This window comes from Perca flavescens, chromosome 3 (assembly GCF_004354835.1).
Source record: "Perca flavescens isolate YP-PL-M2 chromosome 3, PFLA_1.0, whole genome shotgun sequence".
In the NCBI taxonomy this organism is placed as follows: Eukaryota; Metazoa; Chordata; class Actinopteri; order Perciformes; family Percidae; genus Perca; species Perca flavescens.
In genome coordinates this window covers 4,601,485-4,629,228 of record NC_041333.1, presented here as the reverse complement: position 1 = coordinate 4,629,228, position 27,744 = coordinate 4,601,485, and the positions used below count along the sequence as shown (strand labels likewise).

The following is a 27,744-nucleotide window of genomic DNA, read 5'->3' as shown; positions in this document are numbered from 1 at the left end:
GCTTTTGTGGGAGAAAGCACATCTCTTTCAGACTCAATAAGACCAGTGGAACTAGACGGTGCTTTCAGCCATCAACCAGAGACTGAATCATCCAAAGTGATGTGAATCACCGGCAGGCTAAGTCAGATAAAGAAGTGGATCTTATCAACCCAATGGTCCTAATGCTGACTTGCCTCATCAGTCATGCAGCTTATCAGGTGATCCATCTCTTTGTGCCAGTGATACAGCCTTCAGATCTACAGTGGCAGACGCTGAGAAAGGGCGGCCGATGGAGCGCGGAGGGGTCATAAGGGCATGACCACTCACATACAGAACTCCCCTTATGGCAAGGACGACAGCTAGCAGGAAGATATTAAATGGCCACTCTAATTAGCCTCCATTGTAAAAGGCAAAACAGGGATAATGCCTCCCATACATTTTACAAGATTGTCTGTTCATATTGAGCAGGCTGTTATGTGCTAACACTTAGCAATTACACACATCCAGCTGCTAAAAATACATAATTGAATACAAAAATTGGTATGGGATGGAGCGAATACTGAAAAATACATGGCTTTGAAACTGTGTCACGCTGTCCCTGTCAGTACATACAAGGGTAAAAGGTGAGACAGAAAGAAAACAGAACCTTAAGTAAACGACAATGATCTGTTGTTGGAACACCAATAAATAAATAAATAAACCAAACCAACAAACCACGGACACACACGGACAGACACACACGGACAGACACACACACACACACACACACACACACACACACACACACACACACACACACACACACACACACACACACACACACACACACACACACACACACACACACACACACTTCTTCCTCCCTCCTTGCACCGCAAGCGGTGAGTCATCCCTCTATTCACGTCACAGAGAGAGGAGTGCACCCTGTGACAGGCCAGTTAGTAGCAGTCACACTGATCTATGTGGCACCTCTCTCCCTTTGTTTCTCCTCTGATGGAGAGACTATGTATGCTCACTCCCTATTAGGAAGGTTTACTCAGCTCATAATGGGGGGCCGGTGTGAGAGCTCAGTCAGACAGAGTAAGGAGAAGAGCCCCTGTGTGAGGAAACCGTATGATGGTTTTCTGCCTAGGCAGGATCACTTTATATTACTGCTTTTGCTTCTTTGTCATCTAAAGCTGGGTGCCTGATGCCTATTTCACAGGCCTATTGTCTCATTATTCATGTACGCCACAAGGCATAGCCAAAGGCTACAGGCAAGCAATACCAGTGTCTTTCAACAGCGAGATACTATGCACCGGTCTATATAAGGGTCATTACATTTCTGCTAAAATGTCGAGTGCCTGCCTGCTGTGGTCACAAACCATAGCAATCATTATTCACTAACAAACCTTTATTATGCGGCCATCCTTTATCTGTCTTTATTAAATCAAATTGAACATTTAACTGGGAAAAACGAGTGACACTGAGCTCCCAGAAATGTCAATATGTGAAGCGACGTCCGTGGAGAATAACAAACAAAGCAAATCATTTCCAGATCCATGTTTTCCCGGACAACTACATTTTATCATAATGGTTTACAATTTACGGCCCCGCAGCTCTATACCTCCCACTACTCCAGCTGTCTTCCGTTCACAATGTCAGCGACGTTTCGGAGCCAGATTTCATTGTTGCGGACACAAAGCCAGCGCAATCACCAACAATTAGGGAAAAGAAAAAGGCTGCCATCAGGACAAATAAGAATGTAACACATCTTACTCAAACACGGCCTTTTTCTGCCCCAACTCCTCTACAAACACACTGTAATCATACCATATGCTTGTTTTACTAATAATAATAGCATATCAGTGCACAGTTGATTTCATCATCTGTCAAATTAAACAAGAAGAGCAGCAAGCTAAATGACATTCGAATAGCAAAACCGATAAGGGTTTTTTTGGGGGCACGAGAGCATGAATATGGAAAAATAAAATGCAGGGGTGACATATTCTGTACAAGAGGAAGTGCTGTAAAGGAAACATCGATAAAAATCAAAGGAGATTCATTTATGTGCACACAACATCGCAGTTACTGAACTCAAGAATAAAGATGCATTTTCTGTGTCGGTTTTAAATCAGCTTCTTCTACATGCATTGCCTATTGTTTATCATGTTGGGATACATGTTTTATTTAACTCCTTTTTGTTCAGTTACTATGCGTATTAGGCAAGTGTGATGTGAATCCATGCAATCAAGCTTCATCAGCTCTGTGTCTGAAAAATATCAAATTCTATTCAAACATATTGATGCACTTACATAACATGTTCTTTCAAGCAGTACTATTCTATACACTGGCTGGAACCATAAGATGCTATTAGGTTATTGAGCAGCCTGGGAGCTGCGGGACATTGACTGTCATCCTGTTGTCATTCCTTCAAAAACACGTCAATGCATCCTGCCCAACCCCTCCCCTCTTTACTGCACACACTGAAAAAGCTGAATGAATCCGGTTGAAAATGACTGCTGGAAATAAAGAGGTTAAGCAAAAATTGAGCTCTGACAATCCGATTATACTTACACAGATTATAATCTTACACTTGTTAAGATTAGATAAGAACAAATGTAAGCACCAATATAAAATGTAGGGGTGTGCAAAAAAAGAAAAAAGATTCACATTTGTATCGCGATTCAAGCTCTACAGATTAAAAAAACGATTCATAGAATTCCAAAAATCGATTTATTTATTTTTTATTGTATGTCTACTGTAACCCCAATGGCAAGTAACTACATTTACATACTGTAAATCGTTTTTTTTTTTTTTTTTTTTTTTTTTTTTAAATCGACAATTGTTTTTGAATCGAAAATCGATTTTCAATCGAATCTTGAGCCTAAGAATTGATATTGAATCGTGACATTTTCTGAATCGTGCACCCCTAATAAAATGTGCTCTTCGCTGCAAGAACCATTAGCAATCTTATGATTACATGACACTTTTTGGGCCGTCAACATTGGATTGAAAAAGGCCTCTTTATTTGTCATAATTATCTACACGAACAGGCACAGAGATGCTAAGATCTCATTTTTTACCTCTTACGGTCGAGCACATTTCAGACGGGAAAAATATGACCTGTTCTGCTCTTGAAAAGTGCTCTTGAAAAATTGTCAAATGTTTTCTTTTAACACTGGCTTAAACTTAGCTAATTTGTGGTTAATAAAATAACTAAAGGAGTTATTTCGGTTTTTGCATTGCACTGATCATCAGTTTGATTTTCCTCCCGTGCAATATTTGCATGTATTATTGTGAAAAACCTTTAATTAGGACATTCTTATTAAAACTGAGACACTAGATCACCCAGTCCTAGTTATTTTCCATATCTGCTGTATTAATTCATTTAGACAAGGCTCTTAGCTTTCCATAGATAGTCAGGGTAAAAGCAGAGTACTAAGCATTTTGAATGAGCCATACATTTCCTGGAGCTTTTTGGCAGCCCTGTGAAGAGTGTAGCCAAGAAGGCATTTGTCTTGCGGTCACAATGCCCTGAAACTCACACTTAATATGGAGCACTGTGTGCTGGAGCAGTAATGATTTGGCCACAGAATAAACTGCACCTCTTGCAGCAAAAGCTACTACTACTACCTTTACTGGTAATCTTAAAAGAATAAGGCTGTGCACATATTGCATGTTTTCATATTTAGGAGGTAATGCTAGTACTTGAAGGAAACTGTGATCAAACAATTTTCTTCATCTTGTTGCTTTTGGGAATTGTGTATCTAAAATATATGTTTACATAACTATAACTATTAAAAAAAAAATAAAATATGGTTAAACCATATGACTGGCCAAACATTTTGTGTAAAGGGTGCACTCTAAAAATCAAACAGATGTCATCATACAAAACTGCTTTATTTTTTCAAGGCTAAAACGATGTGCCACAGGGGAGATATTTACATTTTTTTTTCTCCTTGCACAAAGGGGTTATATCCAAATATATCCACATGTATTATACACATTATAAAACAATATTTTGTGATCAACTTCTCTGATTCGACTAGATTGTTAGACAACATGCATTCAAATCCAGAATCACATTAAACGGATATACATACGTAGTGAAAGAGCAGCTTTCTTACCTGTGATACACTGATACTGACCATCCTCTCGTCGAATAGTGAAGGCCTCACCTGGGTTTACCTGCACCAGGATTACCTGTGGAGAAATAAAGCAACATTTCATTTGACTATCCAAGGTAACTTAAAAGACTTAAACTTAAATGTTCTACAGCAACTAGTTAATTCAAACGGAAGCCCCGTTTGTACATGGACTACTTCACAGGTCAACGTGTGTAAACGGAAGCCACAATTGATTTTTTTTTTTGTAAAAGTCGCTCTGGCGTTGTACAAACTCAAGATCTTGTAAGATTTCTGTGAATGTATTTCTAGTGTGAATAAGCAGCATCATTTGCGTGAAAAGCACACAACAGTCTTAACACCAATAGCGTTTGGTGTTACAATCACAATACAGTCACCTGAAAATCATTGAGCGTATTTCTGTGATGCCTAATATGCAGGTAACTCCGGCAGAGGCAAGTACAAGCAACAGAAATAACACAGCATCAGTAAGAACCAACACACACAAAGCTGTCTGCTATGGCACAAGTGCTCCAGCCAGCTTCAAATCTGTGCAGTAGACAAAAAAAAAAAAAAAAAAAACTTTGGACAGGTTGCCTTTAACTTTAATCACACCAATTGCTTTTAGGACGAACATCCATCTAAACAGGTATTGGCCACAAAATCAGGAGAGAAATTAACTGACTGATTGACTGTCGGGCCTAGAGTTGGGGCAAGACTTCCTCTAGTGTTAACTGTTGTCCTCAATTTAGCTGGTGGGATAAACAATCATTAAACTGCAAAAAAAATCTTTTTTATAATGAGAGACTAAAGTGAGGACACCAATAACCACTGCCATTAACTGGACAATAGAATCCATCAATGGTACACTTAATGTGTGTGAAAGGGGAGTGTTGAATGTACTGTAACACACACAATCAATACACAATATCATGTTGTAAAGCAACCGTCACTGTCAATTTCAGGCCATATCATTTACAGAATCTGGGATTCTCATCTAAGAAGCAGTACAGTATACCTACCTACCTACCTACCTACACTTCAGTTCATGTTTGTCATACAAGCCATATTAAAAGACTATAATAGGAGTGGGTAGATAACTTCAACGAACCAATAAGTGGAACAAGGCAACAAAGATGTAAGATATAAAAATATCAGTTTGCTACAGAAACACAGCGCATCGCAGCGCAAAGCCCAACGCAAGTGTCTTTGCTAGTTTAAGACCCACACAGTTGTCAATTTCCCGTCCAACGCCCACTTTGTTTAAATAGCAAATGCAGCTGCGCCCATCTTTGTGCCCATGGACGTGCTGGTCTTACAGGGAGGTGTGTTCAGGTAGCCTGACAAGCCAGACCCACATCAAGATGTTGGGTCTGGGAACTCACCATTGACAGGGCTCAAGCCGAGGGGCGGGATAAATGGTTGTCTTTCAAATTCCCTCTGCACGCAATAGGACAGCGCTACAACCAGGGAGAGCAACAAAGAAGGTAGCGGAGCTAGTTTATAGATTAAACTTTTGCTGTATCCGGTCGGCAAAACTTTGAACGCATCTTCCTTTTTTAAGAATGCTTTCTGTGCCGTTCTTTGTGCTTTTCTCAAAGAAAAGTTTAACTCCAAGTCTTCCAGAAGACCACTGTTCCCAGCAGCAGCAGCCATAGGCCCCGCCCACCGACTCTATACACGATGTGATTGGCCTGACCAGAGTTTGGTTTTTCCAGCTCTTCCGCAAGTCAACGGAGAGTGCCTTAGACCCCCCTGGCTGCAAATTAAATTTGCTGCCACTAGGGTGCGTCTAGATTTCTAGGCTAGTGTTCAGGTGCATTCTGGGAGTATTGCTATCTTGAGGCAGCGGGAAGTGATCGCGCCGTTGACCAACAAAAACCCGGTCTAAAAATAGCGCAGCATTTCACGGTTATTTTAACAGCAAATTAGTGCACAGCACGCGCACACTATGCTTCACACACACACACACACACACACACACACACACACACACACACACACACACACACACACTAGACACACACAAGACACTAAGTACAACCCTTTAGAACCATGCGCCCGGCGCACGGACCCTTTTTTCTGCCGTAAAACTAGCAAAAGTGGATTTGGACACGCCCTAAACGCACTTGCGCCATGCGCACTTAGATCGTTAAAACAGGGCCCTAAGACCTGTTTAGAATTATTTAAGACCTACTTCAGCGAATTTAAGACTATTTAAGGCCTAACATTCTGACCCAACGGAAACCCTGAGGAAGGGATTCTTATTTCAACCCACTTTTGACATAGTAAAACATAACAATTAGCCTCTGTCTGAAATTATTGACTGTCAATATTTCAAATAGAATCAAAGGATCCATGGTTTGTAACTGAACCGTTTCTCCCCATACCTAGTTTTAATGTGCAGAAAAACAACTTCCCTCTTCTAGAGTAAAAAGGCTTTACATGCATTTTAACAATAAACCTAACATATTTTAAACCGTTAATATATCCACCTCCCATTAATGAGGGTCACAATGACTGTTGGAAATACCAGGTACACACTGCTACCCTACACTGAGTCATGCTGCTTCTGTCATTACAACAGACAAGAAAAGGCCTCATAAAAAAAGGCTTATTTTTTCCCCAAGGAACTAACTTTTGAAACCCTTCAACCTTCCTGACAATGTCACCTTCTTTTGACAACAACCAAATAAAACAAAAATTTCCAACAAAACGGAGGTCAAACCATCTTTTTTTCCCATTCACGAATCAACAGGTCAGATTATGTTCATATAACCAAGAAACCCTGAAACCTTTGCCTCTATATCATCCCAAATGCATCATTCTTAACGTATTCTTCTTAACTGCTAAACAAACACACATAATTAGGTTTTTGTTGCCCGGCGCTGTGTGTGGGCGCTAGTTACCTCGCTCTTGTGGAAGTCGCTGTCATAGAATCTACACTCCGCTGGCAAAGGGCTTTGGCTACGGTTCTCGTCAAGCACAGAAATCATCAGCACCTCCATCTCTGACACTGCTCCCATTCATGTGCTCAGCAGGGAGAGGAAAGAACCCTTTGACTGCCACACACAGGAGCTCATATGTTCATACACACCCACACAGGCAGCGTCAGCAGCAAGTGTAGATGGTGGGAGGGTGGGAGGGGGATGCGGGGCAAGGGAGGTCTAATTGAATCAAAGTCTAGGCACTTCACAGTCGGGCGTATGTGTGTACGTTTGTTGTCCACCCCCTTCTGTGTGCAGCAAACACCCCTCCTAGGATGAAGTCTCCCTTTTCCAATTTAAGCTCAACATTGGAATCAATACTGAGACATTCATTACATGTTCACGAAATCAAACAGAAGGAAATTTTGCTTGCAAAAATATCTGACTGCTACTTACTGTTGCCCGCATTGCTTTTTCTCATTCAGGCGTCGCTACTCACGCAGTCACAGAGAGAAAAAAATAAAAAGATGCTCCAGGGTCTATTAGACCCTCCACCACTTCACCCAGCCCTCATGAGAAATCACATGACCTGCGATGCTAACACATGTGGCTGGGCTGGTCCTTTTCACCCTCCACTTCCATCAACTCCTGCACAAAATCCAGGAAGAAAACTGGCGAGAGGCAAGGAGTGCAGCAGGAGCTATGTAGGCGGATGGGGCTTAGTCTCTTGCGCTGGATGTAGCCTTCACAGACAGTGTGGCCTAAATCTCATGTTTGCTTAGCCTGGTTCAGCCTCATCTGCTCCATAGCAGCACTCTCTGCAGCAGGCGGCTTGTTCACTCTTGCCTCTGGCTCCAGTGCAGCCTCCCTACCGGCAGTATCCACAGCAACCCCTTCAACAAATAAGCCACAGCGATGTCCGCGCCAAGCCTTCAGAGAAGGGATTGAAACCTTGTCAGCAGCGAGCACTCTGGAAAAAGGAGACGGATGAACCCAAGAAAACAGGACCAAATATGAGAAGGATGATGCCTCAGTTTGCTATTCAGTTCCCTTTTTGCCTCTGTCACCGACTGTGTGCCAGCTCAGTTAACGCCTGCTGTGCGCCTTAATATGGTTACATTTAATAGCATTCCATCAGGGCGTGATCATAACACGGCTAAGCCGGCAATGGTAGAAGGGTTCCGTAGCGTGGGGAGTCCTTTGTTCTGCCTTTTTTTCACAACAACAACAACGGTGTGAGGGAGCCGAGCGACCCACGCAGCTTCTGAGCCTGGCATATACGACTACGCTACAGTCCCTCTCCCTCCCCCCCGCTTCTCTCCCTCCCCCTCATACTCTCTCTGGCTCCCTCTCCCATTCACAGAGCGACACGCCATACACCCTCTCTTAATACTCCGATCGATGCGAGAGGAGATGAGGTGGTGGGAGTTCAATTTCAGAGCTCCAGTGCTCAGCGACAATTGCACCCTCGAGTTCTCCACCGTCTTCAGAGATCACAAAGCAGCCCACTGACAGTCACAACAGAGACACGATTTGTACAGCGACACAACAAACAACAGCTTGCAAGTATTCACTGCTTCTGTAACATCTGTCTGCATTCATTCTAAATGGATCGTTTCTTAAAGCGACAGTGCCCATCACCCGATGAGCGCGTGCCGAGTAAAAAGATAATCTGCGTCACTGATACTGCTGCGCAAGGGGTACACCTATGGTACATCCTCCACAAAATGAAATCCTACGCTTCCCTTTACTCTGCTTGAATCAAAAAAAAAAAAAAAAAAATATCTGGATTTAAGGAATTAGATAAATATAGCTACTTGCAGCAATGATTAGGGTTTAATAGATGTATGTAATAAGATGACTTTAGGGAAATTAAAAATTAAAAAAGATTTAGGAAGAGGAAGAATCTTAAGAAAAAGAAACAAAACGGCACACACTGTAATAAGAGGTTAAAACTTGCACACTGATCAAATAAATGATGTTGTGGTCATTTTTCAACTACAATCAAGGAGTTATGGACCAAATCACAGTCAAACAAGGATAGTGCCCCTTTTCAAGTTGATTTCATTTTCAATAAGTCTTAAATACATGTTGCAATAAACCAAAACGTGCTATTTTTAGAGTGCTGCTTTTTGGTCATATTGGAAGAAAAACAAAGTATGTGTCCAGTGTCCACATAATTATAGACAACTGCAATCTTATAGATAGTGACCAAAAACCACAGCAAAGTCTGACTATTTAGTGAACTGTAGACTGTTAAAGGAACACGCCAACTTATTGGGACTTTAGCTTATTCACCGTATCCCCCAGAGGCAGATAAGTCCATACATACCCTTCTCAACTCCGTGCGTGTTGTAACTCTGTCTGACGTACCCACCGCTAGCCTAGCTTAGCACAGATCCTGGAGGTAACCGGCTCCATCTAGCCTACTGCTCCCAATAAGTGATTATGTTGTGATTTGTATAGTCACAGCGTGTACAAATAACAAGGTCAAATGAGACACAGCCATCTTTCTTACCGTATATAAACTGGGAACTATATTCTCAGAGGGCGAAGCACTACTACTTGGGCAGAGTGATTAGCGCAACACCTGAAAAGCACAGTTGTTCCTCTGCTCCTCACCACGGGGCTTCTTGTGTGCTGCGAGCAAATCACTCTGCCCAAGTAGCAGAAGTAGCAGTGCTTCGCCTTCTGAGAATATAGTTCCCAGTTAATATACAGTTAGAAGATGGCTGTGTCTCATGTGACCTTGTTATTTGTACACGCTGTGACTATACAAATCACAACATGGAAACAGGAAAATGTTGGCATTATTTTGTCACTTATTGGGAGCTGTAGGCTAGTTGGAACAGGTTACCTCCAGGATCTGGGCTAAGCTAGGCTAGCGGTGGGTGCGTCAGACAGAGTTACAACACGCACAGAGTTGAGAAAGGTATGTATGGACTTATCTAACTCTGGGGGATACGGTGAATAACCTAAAGTCCCAATAAGTCGGCGTGTTCCTTTAATATCACTCACAGCAGGCTCAGCAACTAAATAAACAAAATAAAATAAACCTTTAACTAGCAGTGTTTCCCCTATAATTGTACAGCAAAATGGCTTTAATGGCAAAAATAACACCAAATATCCATTGTGTTTCATCTATATTCAGTCTGCAGCGGTGCACTGCTGTGAGTCCAGTGGTGTATGTGGACCAACCGCAAGGCTAAAGCAGTCAACACTGACTCGGCACTACCGAAACAAGCAACTGGATGCAGCAAGCACTTTTTTTGTTCCTCCCTGCCATTCCCCACATATATTTACTGTAGAAGTTGAGGCTGATGTTTATGAGCTGATGTTACAGAACAATTTTTATAAAGAGCCTGGAACTGGAATGGGGTCTTGTCCAAAATGGTGTCGTGATTTTTTTTTCCATTCAAAGTTACAACTGCATTATATCGTTTTGTATTGGGTGATGTTATTAGTGTTTTGTAGGTTTAGAATATAAACAGGTTACTAAGATATTTTTTAACCATTTCCATTCATTTAAGCTTAGACTGCTAATATTATCTAGACTATTTTGCTTTGGATTTCCAAGGACTGTTTCATAATGTTAAATCAATTTAACAAAAAGGCAAAACCTTAGTTATCCCAGTTTTTCAGTAGCATTGTATGCAACATTCTCTGTAAAATATACATAGTAACACGTATAATACATAGCAGGGACGGACTGGGGCTAAAAAAAACAGCCCTGGACTTTTTCCCAAATAAGCCCATCATACGGCCATTCGCCGCTAGCCGTGCGCGACAGACACTAGCCAGGATGTCCTGATACATTGGCACAATACTGTAGCCTATCAGACAAGTTATTCACAGCAAGTAACATCTCAAAACCAATGATGAGAATTGGAGTTGTGTTTATTAATGAAGCTTCAGCCTTCAAATAAAAACTAAAAAAAATTTACAATGCCATTACATCTGCATTGAAAATAAAATACAAATAATGAAATGTCACTGGCTACAGAAACCCCAAATTACACAAAGTTGTAATTATAAAACAGTACAGAGTATTACTGACAACACTTTCAGAGATAAAATAGGCTACTTGCTGTACCTGAACATGGGGATTAGATATTCTGTAGGCCTATACCAAAACTCCACTGAGAGTGTTCGTCATCTATCTGCTGCAACTATCTTCAACCTGAATGAACAAATGATTTTAAAGATAGGTTATTAGTAGCCTAGAAATCTAGACGTACCCTAGTGGCAGGTAATTTAATTTGCAGCCGGGGGGGTCTAGGCACTCTCCGACTTGCCAGCTGGAAAAACCAAACTCTGGTCAGACCAATCACATCATGTATAGAGTCGGTGGGATTATGGCTGCTGCTGGGAACAGCGGTGTTCTGGAAGACTTGGAGTTAAGCTTTTCTTTGAGAAAAGAACAAACAACGGCTCTGAAGTCATTCTAAAAAAAGGAAGATGTGTTCGGAGTTTTGCCGACCGGATAAGGCAAAAGTTTAATCTACCAACTAGCTTCGCTACCTTCTTCGTTACTCTGCCTGGTTGTAGCGCTGTCCTATTGCGTGCAGAGGGAAATTCAAAGACAACCGTTTATCCCGCCCCTCGGATTGAGCCCCGTCAATGGTGAGTTCCCAGACCCAACATCTTGATGTGGGTCATATTAAGGCTGTTTGCCAGTTCCACAATAGTAAACGCAAATATGAAAGACAAGGAAAAACTGCATTCTGATGGAAGACCAACAGAAAGTGCAAGCTAGGATTTTTTTGGTTAAACTTTTGGTTAAATTTGGTGAATTATTTAGCCCCCTTCCCTGTTTGTTTGCACGTTTAGAGTGGTACCAATGCATGTTTTCCCATTTTATTCAATACCATAGTCTTCATCCTAGCACCTCATATACAACAAAGTCAAATCACGGTCAACCCGCAATTAATTTCAAATTAACAGAAATGATTAAACACGTTAAGTTTGACAGCACTAAATGGCACGATCATTTTCATAATCATGATGCACAGCCATGTTGATAGCTGACTATGCAATTCTCTAAGATAGGGATAAAGGCAGCCTATTACATGTGTCCTGCTCCTGGCACTTACCAGTACCTCTTGCTGATGTGAAATTAACTCTGAGCTTTTTGCGTTTTGCTGCATCAGTCTCGAGAGACGTGGCCCTCTTTTCTTTGAATTTCTCCCATCCACCTTTCTCCTTACATTTTCTACTAGCCATTGTCACGTCTAATGATGTAGGCCTATAGACTGGGTAAACCCAGCCCGATCTGCCGGCGATTTGATTTCGCCCTGTAATGTTCAATCTTAAAAGATTGAGCAGAGCTTGGTCTGGTGATAGCCAGAAGGCCTACTCTTCTTCCTCAGTTTTTTTTTTTTAACACGTAGCATATAAGTGATCGTATTAGCGCCCCCTGCTGTTGGCTGTTAATATCGCTTTATTAGACTTTTTTGTGCCGTCGATTGGCCGTTCTGGACTTTTCCCAAACGCACAGATTGTCAGTCCGTCCCGGATACATAGTAACATCTACAGTAACAAAACACATTTGAATAACTGCCGGGGGAAAGAAAACAGCCAGGTAAAAGATTAACAAATTATTTTTAGATTAGTCAAGTTCCTCTTCTGATAACTCCACTTGCTTGAGGCAACTGCCAATCATAGTTACCCTTATCTATACACAAACCAAGCTCTTACATCCCCCTGAAGCTCCGCTCTAATAAACAGGAATGCTGAATTTACAGTGCTACTGTCAAATACATTCAAGCTCTGCCCAAGCCATGCCCCTGGTATAGAATGAATGCGTAGCTGCGGTCACAAAATCAACTGCATGATGACTTCATTCGGAAGTGGATAGACTCAAACAGTGCTAGGATACTGCAAAGGTTACTTTTTACATAGATGACTAAGAACTGCAATGTGAAATGATTTCTTGTTCACATTCACAACAGGGTTGATCTTTTTAACTGGATGGAAGAAACCATGCATTAGGAGAAGAAGAACAATCAAAAAAAATCAAAAACACTGCCATAAATTCACAGAACAGTATGTCCAAACAATACATCTTGTCCCCATCATTGCAAAGACTTGTGCCCTTGTAAAGAGTGTGTGGATCAATTAGCACAAACTGTCACACAGGTGGCCACTGGTGTGTTTTATTACCCAGGAGAATGGGCCTGCTCTGTGCGTTCATGGCTGTTGGCTCTGACGTTTTTCAGCCGTTGGTGACTCAGAGTTGAGGTTTCTCACTATTTGTTCCTCTTAATTGTTGACTGTGTGATGATGTGAACTAGCAGCTGGGTGGACAGGAAACAGGGGCCAAATGACACAGGGAAAATCCTGCCAGTGGCGGAACTAGCCAGGAACTAAACCTGCGTCACACAGTATTTCCCAGCAGTTTTCCGTTTACTGTGTTAATTTGCTTTCATGTTTCCACTGAATGTCATTTATCAACTGTCATCAACCCCTACTGACTGATGATGACTTAGGGCATTTTCTCTGGCAAGGCACTGGCTACTGACTACACCGTTAAATAAAAGCTTACAACGCATACAGTGATAAAACTACAGCACTCGCCAGCAACATTCAGTGTCCGGCTGAACTGCTCCAAAAGATGGGCTTTTCTGTTGAAGAAGGGACCGTAAAGACACCAACTCTTTTCTGAAAAGTTCAGAGAATTTCAATTAAAAGCGCCCAAAGCGGCCACATACACTCTGTCCTTTTTGGTTAGAATCGAAAAAAATGGACCCAGGCCCTTTGCATTGAGTGACTAATGATGTAAAGTACACTATTATATTGATGTCATATGGTGATGTCCGTTTTAGGAACATAAGTTATACTAAGAACAAAAAGACAACCTCAAATTTCTGACAAAATGCCATTTTATTTTTTTCCAATAACTATTCAACCACTGACATGACAGTCTTTATAAGCACCTGTGTCTACATTAGTTTGGTACACCTGGACTTTGTCATGTCTCCACTTCTTTCTAAATCTGGTTGAAACTTTATTCAACTAATTTTAAAAAGGATTTATTATAGAATCAATCACGGAATGAAGCCACTGCAGTATTGATCTGGGTGCATGGTTTGGATCATTGTCCTACTAAATGTCAAATCAGCACCCAAATAATGGATGCTACTGTGAAGAGGGACTGCCTGCATTGGGCTCTGGTCTTTGCCTCCTTTAACATCTCCAATAAAAAGTACCCTGACATCTGATGCTGCTACCACTAGGCCTGTCACGATAACAAATTTTGCTGGACGACAAATTGTCCCAGAAATTATTGCGATAAACGATAATATTGTTGCTGAGAGACCATTTTCATCAAATATAATGATAATGGCATTATAATGCAGGTACACCTTTTCAAAGATCAATAAACTTTTATTTCTAAAGAACATTTAACTGGAAGACACCAACAGGAGGCAGAGAGAGCTAATAAATATGCCTAAGTACTTCTGTGTTAAAGAGGAGAGTCAGACCAGGTTAACACGTAGCCTTCTTCTGATTACTGAAGGGAAATGAAGTAGTCTAAGTAATGATTTTGTCATAAAGCAACTTTAAATAGGCCTAAAAGGAATACGCCACCGTTTGTTGAAATAGGCTTTATCACAGTCTACACTGGCTGTAGATAGGTGGGCCAACGCATTTTGTCTCAGTGCAAGTAATTAGGTTGTTTTTTTGTCTTTTGTTGGCTCACTTTTACTCACAACATGCTAACCGGCAACATAGGATTCCATTCACTACGCTAAGCTAAATAGCGGCGGCGCTGCCGGTGTTGCACCAGACTAAAACGATGCATGCACAAAAAATGCGTTGGCCCACCTATCTACAGCTAGGGGAGACCGTGATAAGCCCTATTTCAACAAACGGTGGCGTATCACTTTAAGTTAAAGGGAAAATAGCCTTCTTGACTCTGAATTGTGGTGGACTAGAAGTTGTCTAATAAGAAGGATTAAATGAAACGTCCCATTAAGAAATCATTCCAAACCTTTTTTTGAGGTGGTTCAGCATTGGCGTGCAAGCCTACAGTTGTCCGGACAGCCTGGCTTGCTGAGGCACTGAATTGAATTAAACGTGCGAAGCATTTGGCTAGGAGGGGCAGGTGGGCGCAGGGTTAAAATGCAGCGCTCCGATTGGCCGAAAGCTTTTCACTCCACTTACACGCTGTGGCTTAGCGGCAGAATCAACGTCATAGATGTAGATTGCATAGAAACTGAAACCGGCGAAATGCAACAAAATGCGTACCTGCAGAGCAGCGAATCGTACAAGCGTACTTAAGGGTCAAAAAGTGTGCCGAGTATGAAAAATGCGTACTGGTTGGCAAGTCTGCAACTGCTATTTTGCTCGTTTGAATGCCATGATGTCTCTCTCTATTCTCATGGGTGGGCCAAATTCTCTGGGCGGGCAAAGCAGAGAAAGGGGAGGTAACCTTGCTCCTTATAACCTCACAAGGAGGAGATTCCAGATCGGCCCATCTGAGCTTTCATTTTCTCAAAAGCAGAGCAGGATACCCAGGGCTCGGTTTACACCTATCACCATTTCTAGCCACTGGGGGACCATAGGCAGGCTGGGGTAACTCATATTAATGTTAAAAAACTTCAAAGTGAAATTTTCATGCCATGGGACCTTTAAATATCTACAATAAATGAACAAAACAAACAAAAATAATAAATAAAATGGACTCAGTCTCTGTTAACAAAAAATGCACTGGAATAAAAACCAAATGCAATCAAAACGTTAACGTTACCTGAAAACAGCGTGTAGTTTCTTTTTAGCATCTCACATCACACTTTCAGTCACTATGACCACTATTACTAAATTGTGCCAAAATATGAACAATAATGTCGCAATCAACAGGCTTATCTGCTAACGTTAGCTAACGACCGTTAGCTTGAAACCATCCAGCAAATAGACGGTACCGTAGTCCGTAGAGTGCCATTACCTGAAACCGGTGATTTTTACACACAGTTTAACAAAACAAAACGCTGCGTGAACATTACTAGCTACGTTTTTCATGTTGGTTTTGCATAAACAGCTGAAGGAGCAGCGGTGCGCCCCTCATGTACATAGCGGAAACCCTGTTGTGCGTCTGCCCTATTTCTGATAGATAAAAATTATCAAGCTCATTTTTATTTATCATGCAATTAATTGATATATGGACTATCACGACAAGCCTAGCTACCACCATGCATATCACCATCCCCAGTGGAGCTGGAGTTAGATAGGTGATAGGCTATTGTAGTCCTGATACTGAGCTCTCCACTACAGCTGAACTATCCGTTTTTGTTAAATCAGAACCCATTATCTTTTGGCTCGTGCCCTCTGGAAATTTCACACAAATTTCTGCAAACTCCAGGCATGCTGTCATGTAATTTCTTCTCCTCAGGAGTGCCTTCCATCTGGCTCCTCCACCACATAGCCCAGACTTGTGAAAGACTGTAATGTTCTTCCACAGAAATCTTTAAATCATAGCTTAGGCACTTCAAACTCATGTCAAGTTGTCCTTAGGCTCAGAGTCAGCTTCCCAGGCCAAGGTCCTTTGTTTGGGCAGTCAAGCTGCTCTAGGAAAAGTCAAGGTAGTTTCACATTTTGAACATTTTTAATGATGAAGCCTTATGTGCTCCTCCACAAATGTATGTTTTAGCCTTTCCACAGAGTTTTCTCCCAAGTTTGTCTTCCTCCATCCAGCTGGAGTGGTAGCAGTAAAATGCCGCTTAATACATATGTCAATTTAGTGCAAAAAAGCAATTAATTGATTGTGTTACAAACAAGATGTGAACACATTTCTTACTCAAATTTACAACAAAATCACTTTACAATCCCTGCGTATTCATTTAGATGCTTTGGCTTTAATATTTCTACTATCATGGCAATAAAGCCATAGTGCGTAGTTTCTGTCTCCCCCATGAGGAATTCTAAGTAATGACAACAACACTGGCGGTGCAGCCACATGTCTCAAGCCTTCCATAATCGCTCAGCGATGCAGTTGCTTGTAGCCAGGGAGGACATGGAGGATTAAAAAAAACATGATGGACTCTTCAGAAGAGATTATCTTCACTTGAGTTTCTGCGCACGAACGCCGCCGGACTACACCGTTTTCTAAACATAGTCATACTAAGAAATACAGAGAGAGTTTTGTGGAGCTGATAGTCTTAATTAACTCTTTATCAACTCATTTGGCAATGGCTTGAATGTAACAGACGTTTATTAATATAAAAAAAACTGTTACACACTAAAGCTTTAAATTGATCATCTGACAAAACATTCTGCTAATTATCGGTTTAACAACATTAGGACTGTGTACCTAATATGTAAGGGACCATATTACTAACATTGAACAAATATTGACATTTGATGTATTGTAGCAGAGTTAGCTTAAAGCTTTCAGTGCATATCTTTATCAATGCAGTACTTGAATGGTTATTAACTGGATCAGTATTTGTGTCAATTGATTGACTTAATAAAATATTCAGAACTTGGGTCTGTCTGTGAATATCAGTATCATGTGCAGTAATAATGGTGTCGTTTGTCTCACTGGCTGATGATTCAGTGGCTGACCAAGAGACAAGCAGAGTGGGTTGTGTTTGTGTCACAACATCTCGAGCCCTCTGGCAACTTATAAGGGGCACATGTCCAAGGCCCTGTCTCCTGTGTCCTGCTATAGCATACAGGGCCTGCACTAAAGACGGCTGAGTCGGGAGTGAGGTCTCACTATCCCACAGTAACATTAGCCCACGCATGGCACATAGCCACAAGCAGACCACACACTCATGGCTGTGTGCTCCCTGCTCAATTTGTGTAGTTACCATTAAATGCCGAGTGTTCTCGCACACAACCAGAGCAAACTGTGTTTTGTTATTGGTTTCTTTTGTTTTTGAAGATTTAAAATTGATATGATTATGTCTGGGGAAAAAAAAAGGTTAGAATGGAAAGGAAATTCAAAGCAATTGAAAAACATAACCTAGTCCACACGTAGATGTTTTTATCTAGCTTTTTCCATGTGTTTGGCCTTTTGTCCACAAGCAACAGTGTTTGAAGATTTTAAGAAATACCGTTTGTTGTGTAGACAAGGACAGAGTTTTTGGCTTGCAACGTCAAGAGTGTGCGCAGTTATCTCCTTTGTAAGGCGTCACAAATGAAGCAACATTTCTCGCAATGGTGGATGTCGCCGAAATAGTGCTGTAACAGGCTTGCCAGCAGGACTTTTTACATGTTTACACATACACGTACAGTTACTCTTCCATTAAATTCAGGAACAGAGGTGTCAGACTGCGCTACGGAGGTCACTGCTACAGAATTTAACACTGCCACGACACTCGCCAATGTCGCCGATTTTGGACGAGACGGTCTGACTTCTAGTTGGTGGGTAATCCTTCCGCAATTTTTATATCGCCGCCTGAAGGCTTGGCATGCTCTTGACAGTGCTTCAATTGTGTTTTTGCGTTTTCATGCAAAAACTGCCAATGAATTTTCACTGTCAGCTTATCACATTTTTCTAAAAAGGTGTTTATCCCTTTCAGTCTGTCAGGTTACAAAACACAAAGAAATGAAAAAAACATTAACCAGAAGTATATAAAAACACAAGCACAAAGAACATGAAAACAGGTCTAATGAAAAAGGGTAATGAACAAAATGGAAGAAAATATACATAGCCATCAGCACAGACAACAGCTAAGTACATAAGCCATTAGCTGGGCTTAAACATTGACAGAAACAGACTGATTCATCCGTTACCAATTTAGCTACAAACCAAATGGCAAGAGCAGAAAAAACTTGGATGCGAGAGGGGCTTAAATGGATGGAAGCAGTGAATCATACTGTAGCCAAAGTCATCTCCACAGAAGAATCATCTCAGGTAATGACCCCAAGACAACAGCTTCCTCTCTGACTCAGAATAATTGGTCCAACAGAGCGTTAATACCAAGCCAAGACTAGGAGAAAGAAACCAAGAACAAAGAATGAGGTGTCCTCCCAGTAAAGGTCAGAAACGGAGGGGTCAGCCATCGCTGTGAATCCTCTTCACTGTCACTACTGTCCTGCCTCGCTCTGTCAGGCCTGAGAGGCCCCTCCAGTGGTTCCTGCTCTACACTCTGCAGCTGTCAGGATGTTTACACACCTCCTCAGACGGACAACACACATAGGCTACATCTTAATTCACAACAGCGCTCAAACAACAGTCCTTGAAAAGCCCTACATCAAATAATGCAAAATGGATGTCTTTTTTTATTTTTTTGCATCAAGATCAGGAGTTTGCAAGGGAAGAAAGAAGCTTCGCTTCAGAACTCGAACCTCCTATGGCACCATTTTGATGCTACCAAACGATCACCCGACATTAGCATTCCATTGACTGCCATTCATTTTGACAGCGAATAACTTTACATCTGAAGCGTTTAAAGACTTTTTTTGTCCATTGTTTATTTCTAAAGACTGGCTCCGTAGCAGACGTTTTTGTAAAAATAGGCTAACGATTGTGTCATAACCACGCAACTTTCTGTCGCACAGTAGAGGAATTACCGTATAGTACAGGAGAAGCTCGCAGGCAGTTTCGACTTACCTATGCCTATGTTATCTCCTTACATATACCTACGCTCTCCGTCTCTGTAAGATTGGGAATGATTGAGATTTCTCTCGGCACAGCTACCAGAAGACTTACAACTTTCAGACACGTTGCTCACGTCACATCTACGTCTTCGAGCTCAGTTGGAGGCTGCTCAGTAACGCTCAGCCATCACCGGAAAAGTGGATCTGTTGGTCCACTTTATATACTGTCTATGTGAGTCATCATATGCTTTCATAAGTTACTGAAAACATAATAAAAAAGGAAGTACTGTATTTAGTGCATGGACTGTAAATATAATGGACGAAGCTTCCGAGTCTGAAAAGTGAAGTAGGGCTGCAACTAACGATTATTTTAATAATCGATTTATCGGTCGATTATTTTTTTTATTAATCGATGAATCGGATAAAAAAACAAAAAAGCATTAATTTACATCAACTCAATACATACATACTTGTTGTTTTAGTTAATAGTTGTGTAAAGGTAAGTAACCCAAATAGCAGATACAGACAGACACACACACTTATTCATTAAATTATTACCATCATTGTAGTAAGTGCAAGTTAAGTTCATTTATACGCCACACACTAATATATTTGTCAACAATAACTGATATGGGACAAAGCACATAATATATACATGACAACAGATTGAAAAATGTATGGGCCACAAAAGGCGAGTGAATAAAACCGTGTCTTTAGTCTTGCAAACTATACCACCCCTGCTTTATTACGGTTATTAACGAGCTAACGCTAGCTTGTCATGCTAGTCAGCTGGATAACGAGTAAACAGCAGCACCAGAAGAGCTACTTGAGGGACGCTACGTTCCTCACTTCAGAACGGAACAGAAGTAGGATAGTGTAGTGACTTTACCCTGCTGTTGAACTCCTTTCCTCCTCATCAAGGACTCCAACATGTTTAAGTTTTAGGTGCTGACTCATCACCGTGGTGCGCCCGTGCCATGCCTTGTCGCTTTTGCTTATCTTGCAATTAACACGTGTTTGATTGATTTAGTGTGAAATGCTCCCACACCTTGGATGACTTGGGTCGTACTGATTTCTCTGCCTCCGCCGAGTGTTTCAGAACGTTACGTCTCCGGTCTCTCTCCGTATTTCCTCTACCCCCGCTCTGCTCTTTTTTCTTTTCCTCCGCTCCGCGCTGCTCCGCGCTGCTCCGCGCTGCTCCGCGCTGCTCCGCGCTGCTCCGCGCTGCTCCGCGCTGCTCCGCGCTGCTCCGCGCTGCTCCGCGCTGCTCCGCGCTGCTCCGCGCTGCTCCGCGCTCAACTCAATTTTTTTTTTATCTCCGCGACTAGGTGGCGTAATAGTTGCGCGACACAACGAATCGATAATTAAATTCGTTGCCAACTTTTTTAGTAATCGAATTTTATCGATTTGTTGTTGCAGCCCTAAAGTGAAGCCAATGCAGAAGTTCCAGTAAAGCCTGCATTCTATCTCATTTCCAGAAGGGAGAGTGTTAATTGTTAGACATCACTTTACTGTAATGCAGCCTTTAAAACCAGTGTCAGTGTTGTTTTTTTGTTTGTTACTGTTTTGGTGTGGAGCGGAGGTGTTTGAATAGAGGGGGCAAAGAGAGCGTGATTTACTGTTAATGTAATCTGGAGAAAACGTCAGTCTTCTGGACCCACGGCCCGCTGCTCTGAAGCCTGGCATCACTACACAGCCAGCGTAGGGTAACGTCTTCCATGATTTCCCCCGGAACTCCCAGACAGCAAGCATGTTGAGTTACGTCTGTTTCTCTCTGCCGTTGTGGTTTTTCACATAGAACCGGGCTGGTTAAAGTTAACTTAACTGACGTTACAGAGGTCCCTCAAACACAAGCACTAAAGTTAGCTAAATGTCAGCTATCATAGCTAACGTTGCGCTGTGAAGGCCAACGGCAGAGAGAAACCGACTTACTTTCTGATTGGGAGCTCCAGGTGAAGTCGTGAAAGCCGTTGCTGTAGATGTAACGTTACGGTAAAGCCGTGCATGGAGATGAGGCGCTGGTCTGTGCTGGTCAGCGTTCATCTTCTTCTCGAGCATTTAGCGGCAGACCAGAACACTTGTAGGCGTATGCTGCCCCCGTCAGGTCCGGAAGAAGCGCTGCACCGATGCTAACACTGGCGTCGGTGCTCACGGTGCTTAAAAAATAATGGGCATCGTCAGTGTTTTGTCATTTTAGAATCTAAAAGGTATCGCAAGTACCGGTTCTCGTGACAGCCCTACATATTACAATATCCAAAATGTAAGACGATATCTAGTCTCATATCCCAATATCGATACAATATTGATGAATTGTCCGGCCCTAGTACACACAGTATAGATTTTAACGTTACCTGCAGGAGAAGTCAATCAAGCTAATCATGCTAGCATTAGCAACTGCACGCTCACACCCAGCTCCTCACGGTCAAAGGTAATAACTGAAGTAATAAGCCATTTCATTTGCAAGGACAGAACCCATACAGCGTTGTTGAAAATGATGGCTACAGATGGAGGACAAAGACCCTGAAACCGCAGTTCATAAAATCTAGTTCTGGCAGCATTTCAGTGAAAAATACGTGCATAATGGGTGCTGCCCAAAAGGTTAGGCCTTGTGCATCACTACCCATTATTTGCAGATGTAGCAGTATGCATAATTTCTTTTGGCAATGGGTCCATAATACTTGAACTAATTTATTCTTTGCTATTGATTTTACATTTTGTCATTGATGATATTGGTTCTTAGCTACAGTCATTCAAACCTCATAATTTATTTGATGCAACATTTTAAATATCAAATCTTAGCTCAGTAGCAATGAATTGTCTTTGTATCTAATCACATACACTACAGGCCAAAAGTTTGGACACACCTTCTCATTCAATGTGTTTCTTTATTTTCATGACTATTTACATTGTAGATTCTCACTGAAGGCATCAAAACTATGAATGAACACATATGGAATTATGTACTTGACAAAAACGTGTGAAAATAACTGAAAACATGTCTTATATTTTAGATTCTTCAAAGTAGCCACCCTTTGCTTTTTTGATAGCGCTGCAAACCCTTCTTCCCGTGTTCTCTCAATGAGCTTCATGAGGTAGTCACCTGAAATGGTTTTCACTTCACAGGTGTGCTTCGTCAGGGTTAATTAGTGGAATTTTTTTCCTTATTAATAAAAAAATCAAAGGGTGGCTACTTTGAAGAATCTAAAATATAAGACATGTTTTCAGTTATTTCACACTTTTTAGTTAAGTACATAATTCCATATGTGTTCATTCATAGTTTTGATGCCTTCGGTGAGAATCTACAATGTAAATAGTAGGGAAACGCATTGAATGAGAAGGTGTGTCCAAACTTTTGGCCTGTACTGTATCATGTATCTGGGTATTGATACGTCGGAGAGGGATACACTAACACCTCTTGTGCAAAAACAAAGTCATCATGCTGTAGTTCGAAAAACACAGTAACTGCTCTGTGTTATCGGATACTTGTTATTCCTCCTCATAGCACATTTCAGTGATCGTGAACATGCAGTGTTTCAAATTGGTCTGAGCAGCAGGGTGGTAATGATGTAAGCCAGGAAGGAACGGCAGCATTTTATTCCTCTATCGCTCATAAAACACTGTAAACACTGACAGGGAACAAGTACAGTTAATCAGGTAACCTTTGTGGGAGGTGGTAAGGTAACTGAATTCCATGAGAACAACACCCTCACAGCCCAACACAACCAGCAAAATTTGATCTCCGCGTGAACAAAGCCTGATTCAGGGCGAAGGGATTTTCCACTGTGGAAAATGACAAGATGGCTAGGAAAGGCATGTTTATAAGGCAGCACTAATATTAGCAAGTCTTATCTCGACAAACTGCACAAGACTGAGGAAATGACGGACAAGATATCACTGTGGGTTCCATGCTATTCCCCAGGAAGTCACAGAAACTTAAGCAAATCGAACTGATGACCATCAAAATGACAGGGAAATCACCCAGGCTTGTCAGGGCCACTCAATCTCACTCTGATACTGACAAGAGATGATGGGGGATATCAGTCCATATCTATAGCAGCAAAGGCTGCTATCAAAACTGAGAGAGATGTGGTTGCTAACAAGCACCTGTTGCCTATGAAATCAGTTTGGGCTGTTTCATAACTTATCTGAGTGAAAGCCATGTGTGTATACTTTGTTTAGCATCTGAAACAAGCCACCAAAAGCATGAGGTTTCACAAGAGGTACATATGCTATGCAGTTAACGTAAATGTAGGAGAAAGCAGTTGCAACAATTATAAAACTAAATCAGACTGAGTTCATAGCTACACATAATCTAGTGAAATATTTTTTTTTTTTTTTAAATACTTGATTATTCCACTACTGTAAATTAAGGCAAGAGTTGAATTAAAGTTATTAATATACAATTTAACCAATTCACACAGTGGCAACTCATTTCTCTACAGCCATATTAACCAACTCTTCATGCAGGGATTCAGACATCTTTTGATCACACACACACACACACACACACACACACACACACACACACACACACACACACACACACACACACACACACACACACACACACACACACACACACACACACACACACACACACACACACACACACACACACACACACACACACACACACACACACACACACACTTTCCCTGCTGTGCTGGTCAAACCATACACTATACCACGCACTTAGTACTTAAGTAAGTGCTCTAGTGCTTTAAGTGCACCTGCTAAAATTTCTCAATTTCACTGATTAAGTGAAACACTCATCAGTTCAAAAACTGCAGACTTAAGGCAAACAACAGACAAAATAAGCCAGAGGGACCACTTCAAACAAATCCTTCCAACTGTAATTACAAGACAGATTGCTAAGTCAATTTGGGCTAAGGCTGTGCAATTGATCGAATTTTAACCGTGATCCTAACAATCACAAAAACAGAGTAATCGCACATAACGTTTAGCAAGTAAACGCTTATTTCATCATGTGCTGCAACGGGGAAAGTATTAAGAGTACAGAGTACCTGCTGGGGGCCCTCCCCATTGACCATGGCTGGAGGGGGTGGTGAGGCCAGAATTGGGAGATCAGGGCTGAGAAGCTGGCCGGACTCCAGAGGTGGGGTGTGGTCTGCCATGTCTCCCTCATTCACACCACTGAAGAGGTACTCCTGAAACAAAGACACTGCCATCAATGGATATGCACAAAGTATACCACAAAGATTTGTCATTAGACTTGTGCTGAGAACTACATTTACCCAGAATGTCCTCTCTCCCCTCTCGTAGTTTACAGTATCAACACATCATCACCTTTATTTGCACAATGTTGGGATGTAACTGCTTTTAATATGAGGTATAAAAACATACATCTATGTTAAAATTATGATTAACTATGTTTACTCTGAATACCATGAAACCATGATTTCTTGCAGGTATATTGAGTAATACAGCAAAACATTTAATCACTTTTTTGGGGGGGCTTTGAGATTCAAGCAGGTTATGAAAACGAAGGACCGATGTTGCGGATATTTGTACTAATTACTACAAACTGATAGGATCATCTCCATCATTACAAAAAATAAAAAATCTATTTCTGGAGACATTGCAATTATTTTTTGTATTACAAACAATATGACAGAGTGACAATTACTAAATTGGATACGATTGTTGGGAAATAAGACCCACATCTGCTATCCACCAGCAATGAAAGATAGTAGATGTGGGTCCTATCAATTCCCCCAATTCTATGATGATATTAAAGTCTATATTTAGTCATTTCAAATTCTGCATTTTCTAGAATACAAGATATCAGGCATGAGGCAAATATCCTCTAAATGCACAACTGTTTCCAGTAAATACATTGTGACAAGCTGAATTGACAAAGTGGGAATTGGACACCCCTCATAATTAATGTCAAAACACATACTGTTTTCCACTGGTAGTCATTGCATTGGATTGCATGGCATTTTCTGCAGCCCAGTTGCTGACTCTGAAAGATATTTTCTGATGCCATCAATGAGGGGCCAGGTTAGACCACTTGTTCCATCCAAAGCAAACAGGCCTGATCACAAACCAAAGAGAGAGATGATCGGATGCATTTCCTTTTATAGGATGTAAACATGGCATGTAGGTGAAAGTTTGTGTCGTTGCTGGATTCTATGCTGCATATTGTTCCTGTTTGGTACTTGCTGAATGCTAAACTTACATGGAATTTGTGTCTAGCTTCATTTTTATTGAGCTAATGCTAACTGAGTTACTGCAGATTAACAACAATAAATCACAGCAAGATTGAAAAGGAGTTATTGGTATGCCACTGTTCAGTCATACACAGGAGCTATATCCTTTCCATATACATATGAGAAGAGAAAAATAATTAGTAATTGTTGTATATGGAATAGAAGAATGCTAGCCCCTTAAATTGAAAAAAACAATAAAAGTTTATCAGGCCAAATAACAAGTACCCACTAGTGTGCTCACAACCTTTAAATAACAAACACAAATATACAAAAGCTGACCATAAAGGCATATGACATCTATTAATCTACATTCAACCAATCAACACATGCAGACCAACCAAGAGGGATTATACATAAACTCATGTCAAGTCAAACCAAATGAGAGTATGCAGGGGAGATACAGTTCCTTTTAAAACACTGCAATTAAAATCAGACTGAAAAAGGGCCACACTGAGGACTCACTACTTGTTAAAAAAAAATTACGTGAAAAGATTATATGGTAAAAATTCTGACAAAAACAACAACAGAACACCATGAGAGAAATGCAACACATGTCCTTGAACCTAATTACAATCTGGCGCATGCGCCCCTAAACCTTACAGTGATCTGGCTTATCTGTTAGCTTTAGTCCCTCCCCTCCTTAAGCTTAAACAACAAAGTCAGTTTACAGTGTGATGGTCAATGAACTGGGGTTGACCCATTGCTACAGTAGAGGACCGACACGTAATTAGCCTAGTATTACTAGCAGGCATTAAATGATGGCAGTCTCGTTCTAGGCCTCCAAGTCAATCACTTGGCATATTACCTCAATAACACAAGACAATTTCAAGTATATTAATTTTCAAGTCTAAATTTATTTGCCAAGAACACTCATACAACAGTAAGCTAGGGGTCACTGTGTTAAATCCTAATAGAAGTTATCTCAAACCTTGAACAGAAGGGGGATGACCATCCGTCTTGACCAGTTGGGGTGAAAGGAGAAGTAACAAAGTGGAATCCCTGATTACAGGCACTTCTCTTCTTTACATTTGCCCCTGACCCAACACTTTTTGAATGGAAATTAAGATTTGAGAGTTAATTATTCATTCTCCAAATATGACATCATTTGATTAGGTGGGTGATAAAGGTGTTTGTATACTCCAGTTGTTAAGCACTTGGAGTTAGCCGTTACCTGTTGCATATTATTTTATGCCTTTGATGTTTATGTAGCCAACCTTATGCTTTTATTTTATTTTTTAATTCAATGCTTACTTGTGTTCAGTTTTTGTTGTCGGTAAGTTCATTATCTATATTATTCCTCTCTTCCTTAGGTGAGACTCCTTCTATAAGCCCCTAGGGGTTTTCTTAATCTCACCTGCACAATTTAGATTTTTTTTGTGCGTTATTGTTGTCTGGATTTTACTGTGCAAAAGAACAAACATTTCAATAAACAAACAGGCTGTATGAGTGCCATGCTACCTGCGCTACTATACAAATAGTGTTGGTACTTTCCCCTCTTTGCTTCTATGCCTTCTCCAGGAAAATGTGGCTATAAAAGTTAATGATAATCAGAAATCACCACAGCCTCCTATTAAAAACAGTGACAAACACCAGCTGACTCTGTTGTTAAACTCTGCCTTTTCTGTAACATCTGTTGTTGACTGTAGTTCATATTATTTGACTGTGGCTAAGAGAGCAACCATTAAGGACACAACAGCTGTTTTTCAGTTACAGTTTTGATGAGAGAGGGAAAACACCCTGAATGGGTAGAATAATAGGACATTGTGTCTAGCCAACACGGTTTAATTCCTCATTGTATTAGAAGTAGTACACAAAGGCATGATAATGATGTGGAAAAAAATATGGTTTCACGTGTATAATAATTAGGAAATGTTGGTCTTCAGATTCTAATGACTAAAATGTATCCAGGTTTGAACCAATACTTTAATGTGGCGGTTTAGCTAGAACACTGGT

The 27,744-nt window shown here is 41.1% G+C and overlaps 1 protein-coding gene across 4 annotated transcripts in view; it reads right to left on the bottom strand.

The window, feature by feature from the left end:
* Positions 1–27,744, bottom strand: part of fndc3a (fibronectin type III domain containing 3A) — a 65,890-nt gene that overhangs the window by 36,803 nt on the left and 1,343 nt on the right. For 2 of the 4 annotated variants that reach the window (XM_028570616.1, XM_028570625.1), the window contains exons 3-5: positions 25,482–25,616; positions 24,583–24,726; positions 4,089–4,164 (exon numbers count right to left, since the gene is read on the bottom strand). In XM_028570616.1, coding sequence (XP_028426417.1) covers positions 4,089–4,164; positions 24,583–24,726; positions 25,482–25,568 — 307 coding nt within the window. In that variant the 5' untranslated portion in view covers positions 25,569–25,616. The remainder of the gene's footprint in view (positions 1–4,088; positions 4,165–24,582; positions 24,727–25,481; positions 25,617–27,744) is intronic. The other 2 variants (XM_028570645.1, XM_028570635.1) reach the window with 1 other exon arrangement.